The sequence below is a fragment of the Tiliqua scincoides genome, chromosome 16 (genome assembly GCF_035046505.1).
Source record: "Tiliqua scincoides isolate rTilSci1 chromosome 16, rTilSci1.hap2, whole genome shotgun sequence".
In the NCBI taxonomy this organism is placed as follows: Eukaryota; Metazoa; Chordata; class Lepidosauria; order Squamata; family Scincidae; genus Tiliqua; species Tiliqua scincoides.
Genome location: NC_089836.1, coordinates 3,809,699 through 3,829,713, shown reverse-complemented (window position 1 = coordinate 3,829,713; position 20,015 = coordinate 3,809,699). Strand labels below are relative to the sequence as shown.

The window sequence follows — 20,015 nt, the reverse complement described above, 5'->3', positions numbered from 1 at the left end:
CTCCACGCTATAATTTAAAACCACAGATAGAGTTGGTTTTCCAGTTCTGCTTTGGTGGCATACAATGACTTGCCCAGACTAGGGAGTGAGGGAGGGAACTTGAGCATGTCATGGAAGAAGGAAACAGGCAAGCCCGAGGCTCGGGCCTAACGTCTGAACCAAGCCAATATAACACAACTTTATTTGGAGAAGGGGTCACTGCTCAGGTCTTTGCAGAACGTCCCATATTGAATCTCCCCATAGATTGGGGGGAGGAACCTCCTGTTTTCTGCCAACCAGTGCAGGCAACACTCAACTAGATGGGCCAAGGTCACCCTGCGCTTACTTTTTCTGACATTGAAACAGCTACTATTTTCAGAGAAAGGAAATGCCTTAGCGAGCCATTCGCATATTCAGTTTTTTAAACACAAGTTCTCATCCTGGGGGGAAAAAAGCGTGTGTGAAGTGGCCCTTACCCGGACAGCCAGGTCTTCAGTTCTGCTATTGAGTCTGCACACCGGGGACTTGCTACGTACGGAGGGTTTAATTCCCAGAACCATTTCTGATTGCCATACAGAGGTGAGCTGTCTCTGTGCCTACTGAGAACCAGCCTCTGTGCTGATGTGTCCAGCTGGAATCTGCTAGCTTTTTTTCTGTTTGATTGATGGAGTCTGTCTAGTAGGACTGATTGGAGCTCTGATTTGTTTTTCCTGGCTGTCATAAGAACATAAGAACAGCCCCACTGGATCAGGCCATAGGCCCATCTAGTCCAGCTTCCTGTATCTCACAGCGGCCCACCAAATGCCCCAGGGAGCACACCAGATAACAAGAGACCTCATCCTGGTGCCCTCCCCTAACAGCCCATAACAACCTGACAGAGTAAAATGACAAAAGTCTGTTGTGACTTCTATCTGAAGACAAGTGATTGCGGCTGTCAGTGTCACCCCACTCAGTATCCAACCCCCTTTTCCCTCTATGGGTGGGAAACCGGACTCAAAATTATTTTGGTTCATATACAGGGGGGGAAAACCCAGCATGATGGGGTTCTTGTAGGGTTTTGTCATTTCAGACTGGAGATGGAGCAGAGGGGGAAGAGATCATGTGTCCCCTCCAGGTAAAACACTCCTAGATATATACACAAGATGAGCCTGTTAGGAAGAACAGCCTAGAACCACCTCATTGTCAGGCCAGTTTTGTTCCTGTAATGGCTGTTCGATATGAGGGAACACTGAAGCACTCAGGATAGACCCATAGCAAGTTCAGTGGCCAGCTAATCTCAGGGGAGGAAAAGCTCTGAGGTCTCAATTGCAGTTTTGGTAGAGCTGTGGGGTATACAAAAGGCAGACCGTCACCCCCTGGTGGATTTCTGGGCAGTCTGCAGTAGATCAGCCTCATCTTTCATGACCACCTTTCTGCTGCTTCCCTCTTGGGGCTGATGTACCTCACCTGTAAAATGGGAGCAATCTTCGGCTGCCTTTGGCCACAGGTCTTGGTGCAGCTCTTCTGGCTGGTTTTAATTGCCCTGCAGTGAGTCAAAGGTAAATTTCCTTCTGATCTCAAGGTCATCCCGGTGCATATTTCATGACGATCACTTAAGTAACTGGCTTCACACATGTACACCCTGAGCCACCATTTTGTACCTGGCTGTGGGTCAGTGACTGCCAGGGCTCTGGTAAGTAGATCTCCCAAGGCTAAAGTCTGCCCACATCTGCTTCAGTTAGGGCAGTGGCCTGACTCGGAATCAGGAGGTTTCAGGTGTTGGATTCCCCTGCCTACAGCCTGCAAAGTTACAGCCCAGCAAGAGATGTAGGAGCAGTCCAAGGGCCTGCCTAGGTGTCCCCCAGCGACCAGCCAGAATCCTGCCAAGAAGCCCCCAGGCAGAGCCTAAAGTCCCTCATTCATCTCGCCCTCCTATCCAAGCAAGTGGGGAGTGCCTGGAGGGTTCCCTCCTACCATCGGGGCTACTAGATGCTGACAGACCTGCCCTCCATGGGTCCCCTCTAATCTATTACGTGGCACTTCTGCTCATCTGCCTGTGGGGCAGTCTGCTGGTGGAAGCGGTGCCTTTGTGTGGCCTGGAGGTTGACGCTCCCTCATATTTCTTGCTGCTGCTTGCAAACTGGTGCTGGTTTGGAGTGGTGTTCCATTGTGTGCTCTGTTTTTTTTCCCTCCTTCCCGTCCATCTGGAATTCACTCAGTTTCTTTCCTTTGACTAGCATAGCATATCGTCGTGTCATTCGTGTCTATCAGTATGAAGTTGGGGATGATCTGTCTGGAAGGTTTATTCTTATTTTTCTTAACTCACTGTGTTCTTTTGTTGTTTTTTTTCAAACGGCGCACTCCTAATTCCAACGCTCGCTTTCCTTTTTTTGTCTGTCACTGCCGTGAGATGCTTTTGGCGGGGAGAAAGTGTTTTTTCCCGTCATTCTGACTCACAGCTAGCTTCCTGGCCCAAGCCGCTTTTAACCTTGGACCCGTGCTTTGATCTCACTAAACCTTGCATTGCCCTGTGAGCCTTAACCTCTCAAGAGCGAGAATCGCCCGGACAACTTGGTACGTTGTCGCCATTGCAGAGTGATTCTGCAGCCCGCCCCCCCAAAAATGACTTGGAAAGGCCGCCTCCCTTCAGCATTGTAGGAGGGGAGCAGGGTTTGGTTGGGATGAGAAAGGACACAAACCTCCCCCCAAGAAACCTCCATTTCACAGGGAGCCCACCCAGAAAGTCCAATCCTCACCTGCACGGTAACCGAGACTTGCTGTTTGTTCACGGATTGTCCATTGTGGTCTTGCACATAAATGTTTCTGGACAGAGGCTCTAAATAAGATGTGGATAAAAAAAACTGCTGCCTTCTTCCAAAGAGAACATCAAGTGACTTTTATTTGCCTGGCTAACGCTTCTGGAATTGGTCTCCCAAAGATTTTGTTTGTGGCTACCTAAGAGCAGAAGTTAAAAACAGACCATGTACGTGTTACACATTAAAAAAAAAAAAAATCCTATCCAATCTTTTGACTGCAGCTGAGCCTCAGTGCCCCTCTGCCCCATTGGGGTACCAGAGGGTCTGGGCCTTGGGAATTGCCCTCTTTGAGGTCACCTCTAACCAGCTGCTCCTGCAGGCGGAAGCCCTCTTCAGCCCTGCTGAGGGGGTTTGATGTTGTATCACATTACTTGTTTTGATGGTGTTCAAAGTGAGCCAGTAGTTTTGTGAAGGTTTTCCACACTCATGCTTTGTGCAAAGCCTTGCTAGAGCTGCTGTCGCTCATCAGCAAACCCAGCTCATCTCAAGCAAATCACTTGTGGTTTTTGTGTGTGTGTGTGTCGGGCACGCCTGGGTGGGGTGAGGTTGCACTGCAGGGAGTGGGGATTCACTCAGTCCATGAAGAAGGGGAGTGCTTTGGGGTTGGCATGAAGTGTGTTTTTTCTCTCTGAATGGCTTGGGGAATGGGGGGGGGGGGCTTGAAATTAACCATCCAAGACTGTCATCTGCAACCAGCTCTAAACTGCATTTAGAGAAGCTTTATTATGTAATTTGAACCCAAAGCTGGTCAGAAGACTTCAGAAAAGGTTTGGGTTGATCTTAGGGAAATGCTTCTGTGAGAGCGGCCTGTATATATCGTAGATGTAGGATCAATTTTCTAGCCAGGTTTTAAACAATTGTTATGGGGATGGCTGTCTAGCAGAGAATTTGGTGGCAAAATTGTTCTTTGCAAAGCCTGTTGAAATGAATGGAGTCATGGGGGGGAAAGTTGCTGGGAGATTCTGGTCGAAGGCTCATATGCTGAAAATCTCAAGCTGAGATGCTGATGATTGAACCTCCTGAGTGAGCCTTCTTCCAGGTTGCTGCTTATTTAAAAAAAAAAAAAAAACACCTCCCTGCCTCCCAAATGCCAGGAGAAATTGCACTGAAAAGAGAGGGTGTTAATTTCGAGCCCCACCTGTTGCTCCTTTTGGACGCTGAGACCCCTCCCTCATTCTCTCTCTTGTGTTTAGGTCTTGTATGGTGGAAGAATCCGGAACCCTGGAGTCACAGCTGGAGGCGACGAAAGTATGTACTTTTCCCTATAGTTAAAGTTGGGGGGGGGGGAGTGTTGGATAGAAAGATTCATTTAATGTGTGGTTTATGACTGGATAGCCAGAAAAAATGGTAGTTTTCCACCTGCAGCTAATCTGTGTGAATTGGAATTTTTTTTTTCCTATTCATTCTGAAATGATCTATTATGGACCCAAAAAGGCAAGCAACTACTCTGGTGGAATTCTGATCAGTCAACCCTGCCCCACACGTCACACACTGCTGCTAAAACTCCTCCCCTCTTTCCCCTTTCCCTGCCTTGCAGCAGGGAGCTACTGTTTTGAAGAGAAGTCTCTTTGGATCTTGGCCGAAAGAAATGAGCTATGTTTCAGTACTTCCAGAGGGGGAGGGAAGCTTTGTGAACTTGAGTTTCCATCACCAGGTGCCGGGAAGCATAGCTCTTTGTGCATCCTTGTTCTGCCGCAGAAAATGCCAGTCTTTAAAGGCATTGGAGGGTTCTCCTGGTAAAGGCTTATGCAGGGCTCCATCCATGTAACTTGTTGTATAGGAGTTAGTTGTATAGAAAGGGTTGAAGTTGCTGCTCAGTGCTTTTCTTGTAATGCCGTCTCCGAGGTAATGGCTACTAGATTCTGGCACTGGGAAGCCCCTTCAGCGTGCATCAGTTGAATACAATACCCCATGGGCTATTATACTGCCATCACCATATGCTGGGATTTATTGATTTATAGGAATCAACAACATTGTGCATACACAAAATTAACTACCCGGTTTTCTGAAATGGATTTATTTCCTCCGAACGTGGCACACAATATCAATCCTTGCCCAGATGCCTCCGGGCGCTATAGTTTTGCATGCAAACATATATTGCTCTGCCTTGGCAGGACTGTGTTCTGAGTCCACTTAACGTCCGCTAATGGCCCTGTTTCACACTTAAGTCACTCTTTGGAACTCTCCATCCCGCATATGTATTTGAAGATGGATGAGGGGATACAAATACCTTCATTTAAAAACTTGTATGTATAGATGGTGCTCTGCCATTTCACAGTTTACAGAAAAGTCTCCAGATACATTATTTTAAATACAGGATGCGTTTTACATAGTAGTTACAGAACCAAGAAGCGTGTGCGGTTTAGTCCAGGACAAAAGGGTGGGTGTCTGGCATACGTGTTCCTAGCCTAAACGGGACCCAGTAGTTGATTTGGCTTGAATTTCCCCCCCCCCCCTTTAGCGTAAGCATCAAGAGATCCGGGCCATGAGGAGCCAGCTGAAGAAGATTGAGGACCTTGGCGCGGCGATGGAGGAAGCTCTGATCCTGGACAACAAGTACACTGAGCACAGCACTGTGGGGCTGGCACAGCAGTGGGACCAGCTTGACCAGCTCGGGATGAGGATGCAGCACAACCTCGAGCAGCAGATCCAGGCCAGGTAGAGCTTCACTGTGCAAAGGTGGAGGGAGGGGAAAGGGGGCAGCCACAAACTTCTCTCAGGAACTTTTAACTTGTGGGGAAAGGGTACAGAAAACTGGAAAGGATGAAACTTGAGCCTGCTCAGGGATCTCTGTGGATAACAATTGCTTTGATGGTGCTAATTCAGTTGTGACACCTGGTAAGACTCCTGTCTGCCAATAGCTTTAGGTTTTCTAGAATAAAAATTGCGTTTTTTTTAAAAGGGTGACATGAATGGATTCTGATGTTAGTTATTACTAAACTGTGGTGGCCTCCAGGAGTTCAGTCTTCAGCTGCACTAGTAAATGCGTACCACTGTTGGAATGCTCTGGGTGGAGCTAACTAATCACAGGGTTCCTTCTCTTGCGATTGTCACTCACCCTCCAGGTAGCATGCCTGTAAACAAATCGCAGTGTTTGTCCAACCTCCCCCCAACATTGGCACTGCTCCAGTGAGGGCGCCCCTGTCTCTCCTCCCCCTCTCCTGCATGAAATGGGTCTGATTCTGTATGCAACTTTGCTAAGCCTGTTCCTCTTCCTTCTAGAAACACCACTGGAGTCACTGAAGAAGCCCTCAAGGAATTCAGCATGATGTTTAAGTGAGTAGGTTCTTTACAGGGACACAGGATTGGGGGGTGAAGGACTCGCATGCTGTAAGCTACTACACTTTGGTTCGGCCAAACTGTTCAGCTGAGTGTGTTGAGAGAAGCTGCAGCCTGAATTCTGTTATCTGGTGGTTGTGCATAAAGAATTTTATACTGGATGACTTTCTAAGCGTCAAGAGGTTTTTAATCTGCCAGAAAAGACTGTAGATGCAATTGCCAGGTTGGCTCAACAGCTTGTTGCCTTTCGTTGCAGACACTTTGACAAGGATAAGTCCGGCCGGCTGAACCACCAGGAGTTCAAGTCCTGCCTGCGCTCGCTCGGCTACGACTTGCCCATGGTGGAGGAAGGGGGGCCAGACCCAGAATTTGAGGCCATTCTGGACACTGTTGATCCCAACAGGTAGGGGGGCTATGCAGACATACGTGCTGGAAGGCTTTCTTCTCCCTTTATTAGTCAAAAACAAAACCGCAACAGAGAAAAGACAGAAAAGGAAAATATATAAGTTACAGAAAGGTTACAAAACATTACTAAGCAATCTATGCATAAATTTTTGAAAGACTCCCAAATGTCCTAAAAAGTTGGAAAGTTGTTTGTTTAAGCCCTGTGCTTAGATGTTGATAACATTAAAAGCCTCTTAACATGCATGAAATAGGCAGGCAGGTGTAGCTACTTAAATTCTCTTGAACTATCAATGTTTGTTGTTGCACAGAATTAATATGCCTAACAAGGTCTTTCCAAGCAAAGTTCCCACCCTGTGTGCCCAAGTGGGGCTTCAGGCAAATTACAACACCAACAAGTGGATTATTTGGTGAAACCCCTTTCTAGGAAGGTGTTGTGGTGTCCAGTTAACTCTAAAATTAATGTTGTATTGCCTTAATGTTGTTGTTAGAGTGGCTACAGCCATTTCCGCAGACATGGAATGCAGTCGGACTGCCCTCCAACTCTGAATGCTGTAGGCTTCTTTTTCTCAATTGACTCAGTGTGTATTCCTAAAAGTGCAAGAGACTAAGAGGCAGATACTCTCTGAATACAACAAGCGTTGTAAATGGTGCCCTTCAGCCAATAAGAGTATATCATATTTAGCCTTCAGCCTAGAGAATAAAAATATTAATAAAGAGAATAAAATGTCCCTCTCAACAGCCACGAGAAGAGACACTGTGCTGGAATGAAGAGGGACAGTTACTCTCCCTCTGCTAAATATATAGATATTAATATTTATTTCTAGGTATCAGTATTCCTAGATCTTAATGATATCTGGGAATCATCAAAATCGCCAGCCATTAAAAACAGTCTGGGCAATATTACCCAAGAGTGGCATTGAAGGTTGTCCAAATCAGATACCCAGATACATGTCCTTGACGATCTATCACTTTCATTAATTCTGACATTCAGGCTCAGAACTAAACGGCATCCTTTCTTTCCTGCTTACAGGGATGGACACGTCTCCCTGCAGGAATATATGGCATTTATGATCAGCAGGGAGACTGAGAATGTGAAATCCAGCGAGGAGATAGAAAGTGCTTTCCGTGCCCTCAGCTCCGAGGGCAAGCCCTATGTGACCAAGGAGGAGCTCTACCAAGTAAGTGCTTTTGGGTTCAGTCATAGCTCAGACGAAGAGAGAAATAGAATGGGGGGGGGCTTTACTAGTACATCTGTGAGACCCACTAACCTGATGCAGACAACTGGGGCCTGCCTTTGGCTGACACTTTCAGCATTCTACAAACAAGTATGAGACACAAAAGCTTTTGCCCAGTGGTCAAGAGGTACAAGACTTGCCTGCCTCTCTACTGAAGGCTTGCCTTTCACTAGGCTTTGCATATACTTGGTGTTTGTCTCATGGGCTCTTTCCTAGACAAAAAGAGAACACGGGTAGTAGCGGCATAGTGAGGCCCAACGGAGAGCTAGCCCTGCTCTGCCACTTGTGATCCAAAGTGCTGGCTGCCTACCCTTGTTCTCACACACTGTGTCTCTTGCCTTTCAGAATCTGACCCGGGAACAGGCAGACTACTGTGTCTCTCACATGAAACCCTACATGGACAGCAAAGGCAGAGAACTTCCCTCTGCCTACGACTACATTGAATTTACACGCTCGCTGTTTGTGAATTGATACCCAGCACTAGCCCCACACGGTCCTGAGAACGCGCTCACGTCTGCTGCCTTGTAGCTCTCGCTCTCTCTGCATGTGTCCAATATTGTGCTCGAAAATAATCAATGTTCCTTTCCTGATGTAACCTTACAATTGCTTAGCTTCAGCTTAGTGCAAGGAGCCCAAAGTGTTGCAGTGTGCTTCAATAAAAGTTACTAGTCCAAGTCAAAGCTGTGCTGGTGGTTCGTTACCTGTGTCTAGCAGGCCAAGGTTGTGGGGATTGTCCTTGTCAATCGGTCACCTCATTTGCTAGCTGGTCGAGATGGTTCATCTCACGGGGCCCCTCTTCAGTGAAGTCTGAGCTCAGCTGCCATATTTTTACCACACCGTTGCCATCGCCGGCAGCGAGGAGCTGGGCCTGCCTGTTGTTGAATTCTAGGCAGTACACAGGGGCCTGGTTTGAGTTCTGCTTGATGGAAATGGAAGGCTTCTGAGAGCTCTTTCCAAAGTCAAATAGCTGCACTTCCCCTGCAAGAGAGAGGGATGGGAGAGTTATGCAATTGCATGCTACCGACCAGCTTGGAATCTTCACTCTGAAAAGTAAAACTACCTCTAAGCACAGAATTCCAAGAACACTCAAATATCAGGTTTGTTTCTCTTTGCTAAGAGTTTCAAGAGGCTCTTTGCATCTCTCTTGCTGTCCCACTGATTCTTCCCCCCAGGTACATGTTACAAACAATAAAAATACTCTCAGCTGCCAGGGGAGGAGGAAAGGCAGGATATAACTATTTTAAATAATAACCAGGATACAGGTTTAGAAGGACACCCACAAACTCTCTCTGGGGTGCATAGGTGCAAGTCTCCTCCCAGATAAGTTCCCAGGCCCCTTTTCATAGAGCAGTTCTGAATTTCATTGTGGACAGTGAACGACTCCATAGATCCTGCCAATCACAGAAATTGTGGCTTTTGTACAAATTTAGTCACCACCTTGGAGGGGTACTTTTTGCTACAGAAAGCCAATAGGCTTAGAAAGGACTCTACCTGAGAATAAAATTAGATCCCACAAGGTCAAAGCAGAAAATGAGCATCCCTCCACACTTACCTTCACCAGAAGCAGCTGCAAAGACCAAGGGCCGTACAGGAGACCACTTCACACTGAAGACATATTTTCTTGATAACTGCAGGGAGATGAGGGGCTGAGCTTGTAACATGGAGTGCAGGTGGACATGTCCATCAGTCCCTCCGCTCAAGAACAGATTCCTGGAAATAAGCAAGTGTAGTGTAAGGAGATCAGCAATAATAAAACATCCAGAGCAGTTGGCTTGAATCAATGCCTTCTCAACAACTGCCTGCTTTTTCGGATCACAGAAGTGCAGCACACTGGGGCCCAAATTACATAACTGTCCTTCCATAGTGTGCTCTAAGTATATCCTCAATGACTTGCTAGGGACCACGGATTACAAGCGAACCTCAAAGATCTCCACTTCCCACACGGCTTTCGGAAAGGCTCTCACCAGGTCAAGTGCAAGTCAAAACCATAAACACAAAGGGAGAAAAGGTTCCAGTATTGAACACTTCCTGTTTCCCAGCATCACAATCTACTCAGGAGTTCAAGAGTTGTTCACACATTAAACTGTACTTGGGTACAGTATAACACACGAACATCTCTAAAGACACTTATTGCCTTAACTCCACCATAAATACAATTACATGAATCCCTTTCTCAGCACCTGATAAATTACTGCAGTTCTTGGCTGATTTTTTTCACCTGAAAATTGCAGTCAGTGTTAAGGTCTCTCCTTACCTATGGAAAGGTGAGCAGCTTGTACAGTAGACTGGTCCTCCATGAGGGGAGAAGACAAACTGTGCAGGTGCCTTAAGTGGGATGGAGCTGTTTTTTGGCAGGACAGCCACGTTCTCCACAGCCGTGGAGCATTTCAGTAAATAGCCGCCCTCTGTGCCAACGATGAACACGCTGGGTTCAAAGCGGGAGAAGGACAGGGAGGTCACGCCCACTGCCGTGTCTCCTCGAGAATGCTGACGGGGTGGGAGAGAGACCGGGACCATCTTTCAGATTCAAGGGCCACACAAAGTCTGGTTACAAGGATGCCAAAATTAAACATCTGGTTTGTTTTGTCATACTGTATTCTTGCAAAGAAACCCAAGTCTGGTTTAATACTTCCAAGAGCTCTAACGGTATTTGCCGAGAAACTGGGGAAGCTGCACAACAGAAGCACTGGTCCATCTAGCTCAATGGTGGCAACACTAACTGGCAGCAGCTCTTCAGGATTTCAGATATTGAACTATGGGGCTTTTCCCCTAAAAGCTCTCTTGTGAATACAGGTATAACCTATTTTTCACCCACGGTTTTATCTCAATGCAAAGAGGAGGGCCCTTTAAATTAAAGGAAAAACAATAACAATAGCCCCACTTTAACAATAGCCTCACTTACCATTGTAACAGGGATAGTAAATCTCTCTCTCCAGGTGCTTAGAACAGCTTCACAAGAGGCAAGTGATCCTTCCCCCTGAGAAAGTGAAAGAATGCAAAGTGGTAGTGATTATCACCTCTTTGCATTCTTTGGGGGGGGGGAGGAGTTGCTGCCTCCAAGAGAGTGAAGCTTTCTAAGTGCCTGGAAAGAGACTGATAGCCTTGCTCACCTTTGCAGTGCACAACACGAGCAGTAGACTATTTTTAAATCACTGCGCAAAGGGACATCTCTTTAATAGGAATTTCTTTTAACACTATTTTTGGCATCTATGCACCCTCATGGATACCAAGACCCAACCTGTAGAATGTTGACCATATTCACTGAGATCCAAAGAATTGTAAATTTCTTACAAATCTTTCAGTAGTACCCCACTTCCCCCCGCCCCCGATCCTGTTCCATAAACACATTGCTGGGTCTATCCTAAGGACCAAAACTAGAGAGGATATTGCAAGATCTTGCTGGGGAGAGGGAAAGGAGTCGTATCAAGATCTCTGTTTTCCTCAGTGCTGTCCTGGGGCCATTTCTATCAGGAAAACAGCACAGAAAGAAAAGGGTTTCAACAAACATAAGCCATAATCCAAATCCTGCCCCATAGCAACTTTTTACAAAAATGTAAAGTTACAGAAGAGCTGATCTGATTTCAAATGTCTGGTTTTTTCCCCTTCTTGTTTAGTAAAGACGAGGAAAAATACATACATGAATTAATATTTTTGTACCTCTTATGTAAGCAGTAAGTAACGTATACTGTAAACAATGAGCTATAAACAATCTACACAGGTATCTGAAAAAGGCTTCCAGATATTCAAAAATGTGTCTATGTAGTTGCCTATAAGCCATACCTTCACTTAAACAAAGGAGTTGTTGAATTTGGTCCACAAATACCATTCTAGTGAGACCAAGAGAGTTAAAAGTTTAGCCTCTTGCCAGCCCTGCTTCTAATATCCTAGGATGGTCTCCAATTTCAGCAGGATCTGAAACAAACCTTCTTCAGCCTGGCACTCCTGGGGATCTGGTGCGATAGCAAGGCAAAGCCATTTGCCATCTTGAGAAGGCCATCTCTCTCCTCCTGCCACACCAGGATCTTCCCGTCAGTGGAGATGCTCAGCACACGGAAGAGATGGCCGTGCTTGGTGTCTTTCAGCCAGCCAACCTGTTCCAGGAAACCAGGGAGTCAAAAGAGGGTATCTTGCCAAACGCATTGTTGGAGCATGGAACAACTTCTCCATGTGAGAAGTCCACACTGATTTCACTTCATTCCTCCTGTACCACATGTGGGAGGGAGGAGTCATGTGACCAAGAAATTGATGGAGCAGTGGAAAAACAACATCAGAACCCTACTCTCACTGCTGTCCCCCTCACAATCATATAGAGATGGCAGCTTTTCCTGGTACCTGATAGACTGGATCAGTATGGGTGTCATCAGTCATGCCTGTCCTCCAGACCAAGGGATCTTCCAGCCGGCTGGTGTCCCACACCAGGACCTCCCCACTGAACAGACCACCTGAAAGAGACCAGAGAATACTTGTAATGTAAGGGACAAGTTTCGGGTGTGTGTGTGTGTGTGTGACTCTACTCTTTATAGTAATCAAAGTATATACAATGTCTTAGTAATCAAAGTATATACAATGCCTGCCAAGATTTTGGACTGACAATCAGCCTGAAGAAAACACAGGTCATGGTTCAGGATGTGGACTCACCTCTCTGCATTACAATCTCTGAGCATGAACTGGAGGTTGTCCATGACTTTGTGTACCTTGGCTCAACGATCTCCGACACACATTCTCTCGATACCGAGCTAAACAAGCGCATCGGTAAAGCAGCTACCACGTTTTCCAGACTCACAAAGAGAGTCTGGTCCAACAAGAAGCTGACGGAACATACCAAGATCCAGGTCTACAGAGCTTGCGTCCTGAGTACACTTCTGTACTGCAGCGAGTCATGGACTCTTCGCTCACAACAGGAGAGGAAACTGAGCGCTTTCCACATGCGCTGCCTCCGACGCATCCTCGGCATCACCTGGCAGGACAAAGTTCCAAACAACACAGTCCTGGAACGTGCTGGAATCCCTAGCATGTATTCACTGCTGAAACAGAGACGCCTGCGTTGGGTTGGTCATGTCGTGAGAATGGATGATGGCCGGATCCCAAAGGATCTCCTCTATGGAGAACTCGTGCAAGGAAAGCGCCCTACAGGTAGACCACAGCTGCGATACAAGGACAATTGCAAGAGGGATCTGAAGGCCTTAGGGATGGACCTCAACAAGTGGGAAACCCTGGCCTCTGAGCGGCCCGCTTGGAGGCAGGCTGTGCAGCATGGCCTTTCCCAGTTTGAAGAGACACTTTGCCAACAGTCTGAGGCTAAGAGGCAAAGAAGGAAGGCCCATAGCCAGGGAGACAGACCAGGGACAGACTGCACTTGCTCCCGGTGTGGAAGGGATTGTCACTCCCGGATTGGCCTTTTCAGCCACACTAGACGCTGTGCCAGAACCACCTTTCAGAGTGCGATACCATAGTCTTTCGAGACTGAAGGTTGCCAATACTACTATACAATGTCTACGTTTGCAGGTTTTTGTGACCAGCAATAATATACAATATCCACTTCCAGTAAACCATACATCGTTAATACATATACAACATTAACTGAACATATAATACACTAACTGAACAGAGTGAAGGAGATAGATCCCCTGCCCTTACAGTAGATATTGTGAAAACAGAGGACGTGAAGGGGGTGGTTACAGCAAGGAATAGAGGACTAAAGCTTTGCAAAAAAGCAAACAAGAGGTCATCAGACCCAGTCTGTAATACGTGGCAGAAGCAACCATCGTTTGCTTCTGCAACGAATTAAAGAGTTGCCAGTGTTCGATAAATTGATCACAGGTTATCTGGCTTCTATTCCACAATGAGTTAATTCAGCTGGGGAAAAAACACACCAGCCTGTTTATTGTAGCACTTTTAACTGATGTGCACCTTTAACACACCACATCTAAGTATCTGCCAGGATCCCTCATGCATGGAGCCAGCCCTGTTTAAAAACTTCTCACAAAACTAGAGCTGTTGAAAAGGAATGTGTACCCACAGCAAATCAGGTCTTTCCTGGTTCCCTCTACTAATTCACTTGGTGGCCATATCAAGCCACTTGCTCTCAGCCTCTGTCTTCCTCATCATCAATGTAGGGGCAATAATATTTGTGGGCCATAAATGGTTGTTGGAAAGTGTGCAGAGATATTATTAATTTTATTGTCATTATCTGTGTAGCTCTGTTATTACACAATCACTTTCAGAATGCACCAAAAGAAGGCACCTACAGTAGACAGAGGTAACATGTGCAGGGCAGGGAGAAGTTCATAAGAAAACAGAAGGCCGGCTGGCTCTAGACAAGTGTCTCCAAGACAAGCCCTACATTGGACCAAGTCTAAGAACCTCCTACCCCCGAGTGACCCGAGAGGAGAATGCCCCAATGCCTGGACACCTGGAGGGCAAGAAGGGAGAGTGAAAAGGAAAAAGCAGAGTAGACTACCAGCTATGATGGAAGGTTTCACTGGATGGAAAGCCAAACACATAACAGAACTAGGGACGTCCACGACCAGATCAGGATGCTTCGGGTTTAGTGCTCGACGGTCAATGTTCCAGGTGCAGACATAAGACTTCTCTGTGCTCCAGTCCCCGTCGTCCAGCCTGGAAGAAAAAGGAAAAGGAGATGGGTGTTGTGTAGAAGCAATGGCCTTCAGCGTGTCAGGAGCTGGGACCCACCTCAACCTGCATCTCCGGACTTTTATCCAGCGGTGATAAAAGGGGAGATGAACCCAACACGCTCCATCAAATGACTAAAGAGAAACTGGCTTCTATGTGATTGTCAATATGCCAACCACACCAGTAAAAGCCAATCACGGACATAGTTGTGGACTGACTCAACTCACTTGCCGTACGAACAGGCCACAACTGCTCCGGTGGCGTTCCAGGAGACACTGGTGACTTGTAGCTTCTGTTCTTGAGCATCGGGGTATGATAAACTGTGCAGGCAGGAGACCTGCAAGAAAACCCCATGCTGATGTAATACAGGCAGAGGAAAAGACACAGAGAGCAAGCTGCTGCAGTCCAGGAGGAGAAAGAAGTCCCTTGTACATAAGCAGCCTTGTACATAGTGAAGTCCTCCTGAAGGGAATGCAACCCAGACAGGCATTCCCTCTCCAGTGTCACCATTGTGGAGGGTGAACAAGGCATGTCTTCCTGCATGGTTACACAGGCCCAATTTAAAAGTGGGCAACCCTAGTCAGGAGGGGGAACTATTCTACCTGCCCTACCCAGCACAGAGGGGGTCTTCTCTCTAGCACTCCAGGAGAGATTCAGAGTGAGGGGACAGCTGTTCAGCTGGCTTCAGGAATGTCTTCACTGACTACTAACAGACCCAAAATGTAAGAAAAGACCTCAGATGTGCCATCCCCAAGAGCCAGCTCTTTACCGTTTCATTCTGATCTGCCCAGTTCACCTCAAAACCGTCAAACGCGTGGCTTTTCCAGTTCTTGTCCAGCTCCCTGATGACGCCATCTTCCACGCTCTGCAGGAAGGACAGCAGGCTGGCGTAGTCCACCGCTGCGGGGGGTTGGAAACGCAGCGCTTGGGCCTGCTCCTCCCTCGCGTCTGTCTGCACGCTGACATCCTGACAGTAATGAGACTGAGTGACGACTTCGGCGGTGGAGATGGGCCTTGTCTGGGTGCTTTTCTGTTGAAAATGAGAAGCACACAGCAGGTCAGCACTGAGATGCCCACTCCAAGAAGCTTCACCTTCTACTGCGCAATCTGGATTCAAACCCCATTGAGCAAACCATTTGCTCTGGTGTAGTTCAAAGCAGCCAATTTGCATTCCAATAAATCTGAACAGGACTAGGGAGACTTATCAGAAGTCCTGCATGAACAGCCCCATTTTATATCACCCCTGTGAGGTAGGATAGATTGGGATACAGTGACAGCCCAGGGCTCCCCAACCTGTATGCCATGTTCTCACTACTGTGCCACACTGACCACATATAGGTATTTGTTTTATATGGCCAATAGCCAATAAAAAGTTGTCCATTTTCATTTTAAAAAGTTGAATCTCTCTTTTCTTTAAAAGAGGGAGATGGGGGAAAGTGTGTTTCATCACCTTTATCCCCAAATTCCAGGCTTTTATCAACATGAGGCCACGATTTGGCACCCTGAAGTGATGCAAACAGCTTACATAGTGACACTCATGTGGCACCTGTGCCAAATATACCACAATCATAAGAATTTGCACAGTTCTTTCTGAGTGCGAAAAACATTTATCTTGATGCAATCCTTAAAGTAAACACTGTAGGGTAAGTAAGTGCTGTTATCCCCACACCGAAGATGGGAAAGACAGAGGTCAAGAGGAACTGGTTTGCATAACGCAACCAAGGGAGCATTCAAGGCAATGTCTCTTAGAGCGCAATAATATGCATGTCTATTCAGAAGTGAGTATCTCTGAGATGAATGAAGCTTACTCCTAGGGAAACGTGTATAGGATTGCAGGCTTAGCCACAACGCTACACCAATGCTCAAGCCGTGCATTCAAGTTTATTTCAAACTCTGGCCCCTGATTAGATTCTGACCCTGAACCAAAGGTTTCTGTGTCTTCCCCACTGGCAATGCAATGCTGCTGTCGGGCCTTTCTTTAGGGCGGCTATCAACTCTGCCACTAGCACCCTGCAGCCAAAAGGTGTACATAGTACACATTATAGATTATATATAATGTGTATTATGTATGTGTATTGTATATAATACATATTATATAGAATACACATACATAATACACAGTATATATAATCTATAATACAGTACACAATAGAAATACACATACATACACACACGTACGTCTATACACATACGCACATGTATGTACATAATAAACATTACATACAATGGATCGGATATTGACACGGTATGGTATCTGCTGGATGGGAGAAATAAGTGCTGTTCGTATATTTATTTATTATTTATTTGCAGAATTTATATCCCGCCTTTCCACTCCCAGCTCAAGGAGTGGAAAAAAGCACTCAAGGCAGCTCTTTGATATGTTGTGAGATATTTGCTCTCGGTGTTGTCAAGGCGTAAATGTACATGCATTTCTGCTCCCCTACGGAGTGATCCTGATCAGCGGGTGGTTTCAGCCTCGGCTGTCCCTCGGTTTACTGTAAATTTCTATGGGCGCAATCCTAACATTTCCAGCACTGACATAAGGGCAATGCAGCTCTGAGGTAAGGGAACAAACACTCCCTTACTTTGAGGAGGACTCCGTGAGTGACACCCAACTGCAGGATGCAGCACACGTCCCATTGGCACCGCTATGCCAGTGCTGGAAAGCACTGACATGAGGGGTTAGGATAGTGCCCTAAGTTGATATTGCTGTCATTTATCGGATATTGTTTATGCCAATAAACAATGAAATGAAATATATACTATATGGTACAGTATATAATATAAATACACACACACTACACCCCATGTGTGCACATATACACACGTACATATATACACATATACACATGTGTGTATATAATACATACATAATAAACATTATATATAGTATATAATATAAATACACACACTACACCCCATCCACGCACATAGACACACACGTGTGTGTGTATATAACATGTACATAATAAACATATATAATACACATTATATACTATATAATAATATATAATATACACACACTGCACCCCATGCATGCACACGTACACACACATACATATGCATACACACACGTGTGTATATAACATGTACATAATAAACATTATATATAATACACATTATATACTATATAATAATATATAAAATAATATACACACACTGCACCCCATGCATGCACATGTACACACACACACACATATGCATACACACCCGTGTGTATATAACATGTACATAATAAACATTATATATAATACACATTATATACTATATAATAATATATAAAATAATATACACACACTGCACCCCATCCATGCACATGTACACACACACACACATACGTGTATATATAACATGTACATAATAAACATTATATATAATACAGTATATGATATACATACACTCACACTGCACCCCACAGACAAACATATACACGTGTACATACACAAACATGCACACGTGTGCATGTAATATACACGTATACATTGTATGCATTATATATACATATGCATGTTCTATTCTATATAATGCTTACAACATAATGTGTACATCGCACATCCTATAGAATATCTACTGCAGCCTGTAACGCGAATGCACGCGCACTGCCCCATGCACACATGACAGAGACACGCGTGTAGCGCAGCGCAGCGCGACGGGCACAGGCGCCCCCTGCCGGGCAGGCCCCGCAGCGCCTCGGGTGGACCGCCCGGCCCCAGGAGGCTCCACCCCGCCCACCTCCTGGCCGCGGGCGCCGCGCTCGCTCCTCCACACGGACTGCAGGTGCGCCTCGCCCGTGCCCGAGTCCCCGAACATCGCGGCGGGCGCAGAGCCGCTCCGCTCAGGCAGGCCCAGCGGCGGCCGTCGCCATGGAAACCAACGGCCTCCGCAGCCGCGTGACGTCAGCGAGCAGGCGCCGCGCCGCCATCTTGTGCTGGGCCGGGGGCCTCGGGCGCCATCTTTGTTGAGGGAGCCCGGAGCCTGCTGCGGCGGCCGGTTTCCCCGCGGAGGGGAGGGGCGCGACGGTGAGAACGGAGGCGTTCCGCTTCCCACAGACGGCTCCGGAGGGAGCGGAGGGCTTCGGGCTTTCCAGGGCGGAGACACGGAGCGGTGCCAGGAGTAAAGATGGCGCCCGGCGGGGACCTCACGAGGGAAGGCCATTTAAGTGGCCACGGAGGACGCCTGAGGAAAATGGGCTGTTTAGGTGGCCACGGAGGACGCCTGAAGAAAGGTGCTTGCTGGGAGAGGAGGCTGAGCTCCAGCCTGCAAACAGCACTGGATAGAGAGAGTGCAGGAATGGCAGACATTGGGGTGGCTGCATTAAAAGCAAATTAGTGGGCAAATCAAATCTCTGCTTGCATTTTTTAAATTGCATTTTTTGCAAAACGCAAAGGCATCCTTTAAAATTCTTGCGTTGCACGTCATCCAGTGGCAGGGAGTCCCTCTGGTGCTGCTTTGGAAAGCAGCCCACTTCTTCCAACCTTCAGCATCCCTCCTTCTTCCAAATCAGGGGTCTTCAAGCTTTTTTGTGCCACAGTCCCCTTCACTCACGCAGTGCCCAATCCTAAGCATGTCTACTCAGAAGTAAGTCCATCTACTGTCAATGGCGCTTACTCCCAGGAAAGTGTGGATAGGATTGGGCTGTCACTCAGGGCCCAATCCTATCCACTTTACCAGCACCACAGCAGCCTCAAAGCAGCCCCAAGGCAAGGGAACAAAAGTTCCCCTACTTTGAGGCTTCTGTGACTGCCTCCCCACCACAGGACACAGCACAGGCCTGCACCGGCACTGAAAAATGGGATAGGATTGGGCCCTCAATCCACAAAAGGATGAGAGTGGGGTTCCCACCATCCATCCCACCCCTCCGTCCCGGGAGCCTATCCACCCACCCCCTTTGTCGCTGCCCATTCCTCACCCCCAGAATGCCCTCCCAGCCCCATTCACTGTAACCAAATATTCTTATTAGAGCATAAAAGGTTGCCATGAAGCCAGGCACTAGTGAAAGCTGCATTAGCTCAGGGTGCCCAGATGCAATGAAGGACAGAGCGCCTATACTTCTAACCACTGTACAGAAAAGGGAATTTTGGCAGGTGCCAAAAGGGCTTTTCAAACCTTCCAGTGTTGAGCTGCACCTGCTAAAACTCCCTCTTCTGTACAATGGTTAAAAGTATAGGTGCTCTGTCCTCCACTGTACCTGGTCACCCTGCCTTTAGCACAGTTACTAAGAACCTGAGCAGAACTGGGATACCATCCCCTGGTCCTTGGAGGGGTGCAACAGATGCCTCCCCCTTGACCTGGTGGTGCTCTAGTCCGGTGGTTGTCATTCCTGTAAGTTGCTGGGACCCCACAACTGAGGCTTTGCAATGACATTGGGGTCCCAAGGCTGAAGAATACTGTCCCAAAGCCTCTCCCTGCCTTGGACAGGGAACAATTAACAGCTCTCTGCCTAAGTCTGTCCCAAGTAGCTGCCAACAGTTTTCCACCCATTTTCCCAAGGCTAGGGAGATACTCCAGACAAGCGTTTCTCAACCTTTGTCCCTGTCGCAAACTTAGGGGGGTTTGGGTGCTCAGAGTTCTTGGTTCTCAAACCCTAAAGCCCTCAAGGCCCCCACGGTCCAGTAGTACTGCCACCACCCTGTATGTGCCAGTGCCTTAGTCCAGGGACACTGAGACCCTCTAGGCTTAACTCTATCCC

General features: G+C 47.1%; 2 protein-coding genes across 7 annotated transcripts in view; one reads left to right on the top strand and one right to left on the bottom strand.

The window, feature by feature from the left end:
* SPTAN1 (spectrin alpha, non-erythrocytic 1) overlaps nt 1-8,373 on the top strand; it is a 70,298-nt gene extending 61,925 nt beyond the window's left edge. For 4 of the 6 annotated variants that reach the window (XM_066610527.1, XM_066610526.1, XM_066610524.1 and 1 more), the window contains 7 exons: nt 2,196-2,258; nt 3,968-4,022; nt 5,236-5,432; nt 5,997-6,050; nt 6,310-6,456; nt 7,489-7,636; nt 8,039-8,373. In XM_066610527.1, coding sequence (XP_066466624.1) covers nt 2,196-2,258; nt 3,968-4,022; nt 5,236-5,432; nt 5,997-6,050; nt 6,310-6,456; nt 7,489-7,636; nt 8,039-8,164 — 790 coding nt within the window. In that variant the 3' untranslated portion in view covers nt 8,165-8,373. The remainder of the gene's footprint in view (nt 1-2,195; nt 2,259-3,967; nt 4,023-5,235; nt 5,433-5,996; nt 6,051-6,309; nt 6,457-7,488; nt 7,637-8,038) is intronic. The other 2 variants (XM_066610529.1, XM_066610528.1) reach the window with 1 other exon arrangement.
* On the bottom strand, nt 5,224-18,195 carry DYNC2I2 (dynein 2 intermediate chain 2). The gene is made up of 10 exons (XM_066610531.1): nt 18,059-18,195; nt 15,096-15,356; nt 14,554-14,663; nt 14,154-14,311; nt 12,026-12,135; nt 11,617-11,784; nt 9,948-10,180; nt 9,246-9,403; nt 8,395-8,671; nt 5,224-6,501 (listed from the first exon to the last, which is right to left on the bottom strand). The coding sequence occupies exons 1-9, from the start codon at nt 18,134-18,136 to the stop codon at nt 8,433-8,435; spliced, it is 1,515 nt and encodes a 504-aa protein (XP_066466628.1). The 5' UTR covers nt 18,137-18,195; the 3' UTR covers nt 5,224-6,501; nt 8,395-8,432.
* Between the last annotated feature and the right edge of the window lie 1,820 nt (nt 18,196-20,015).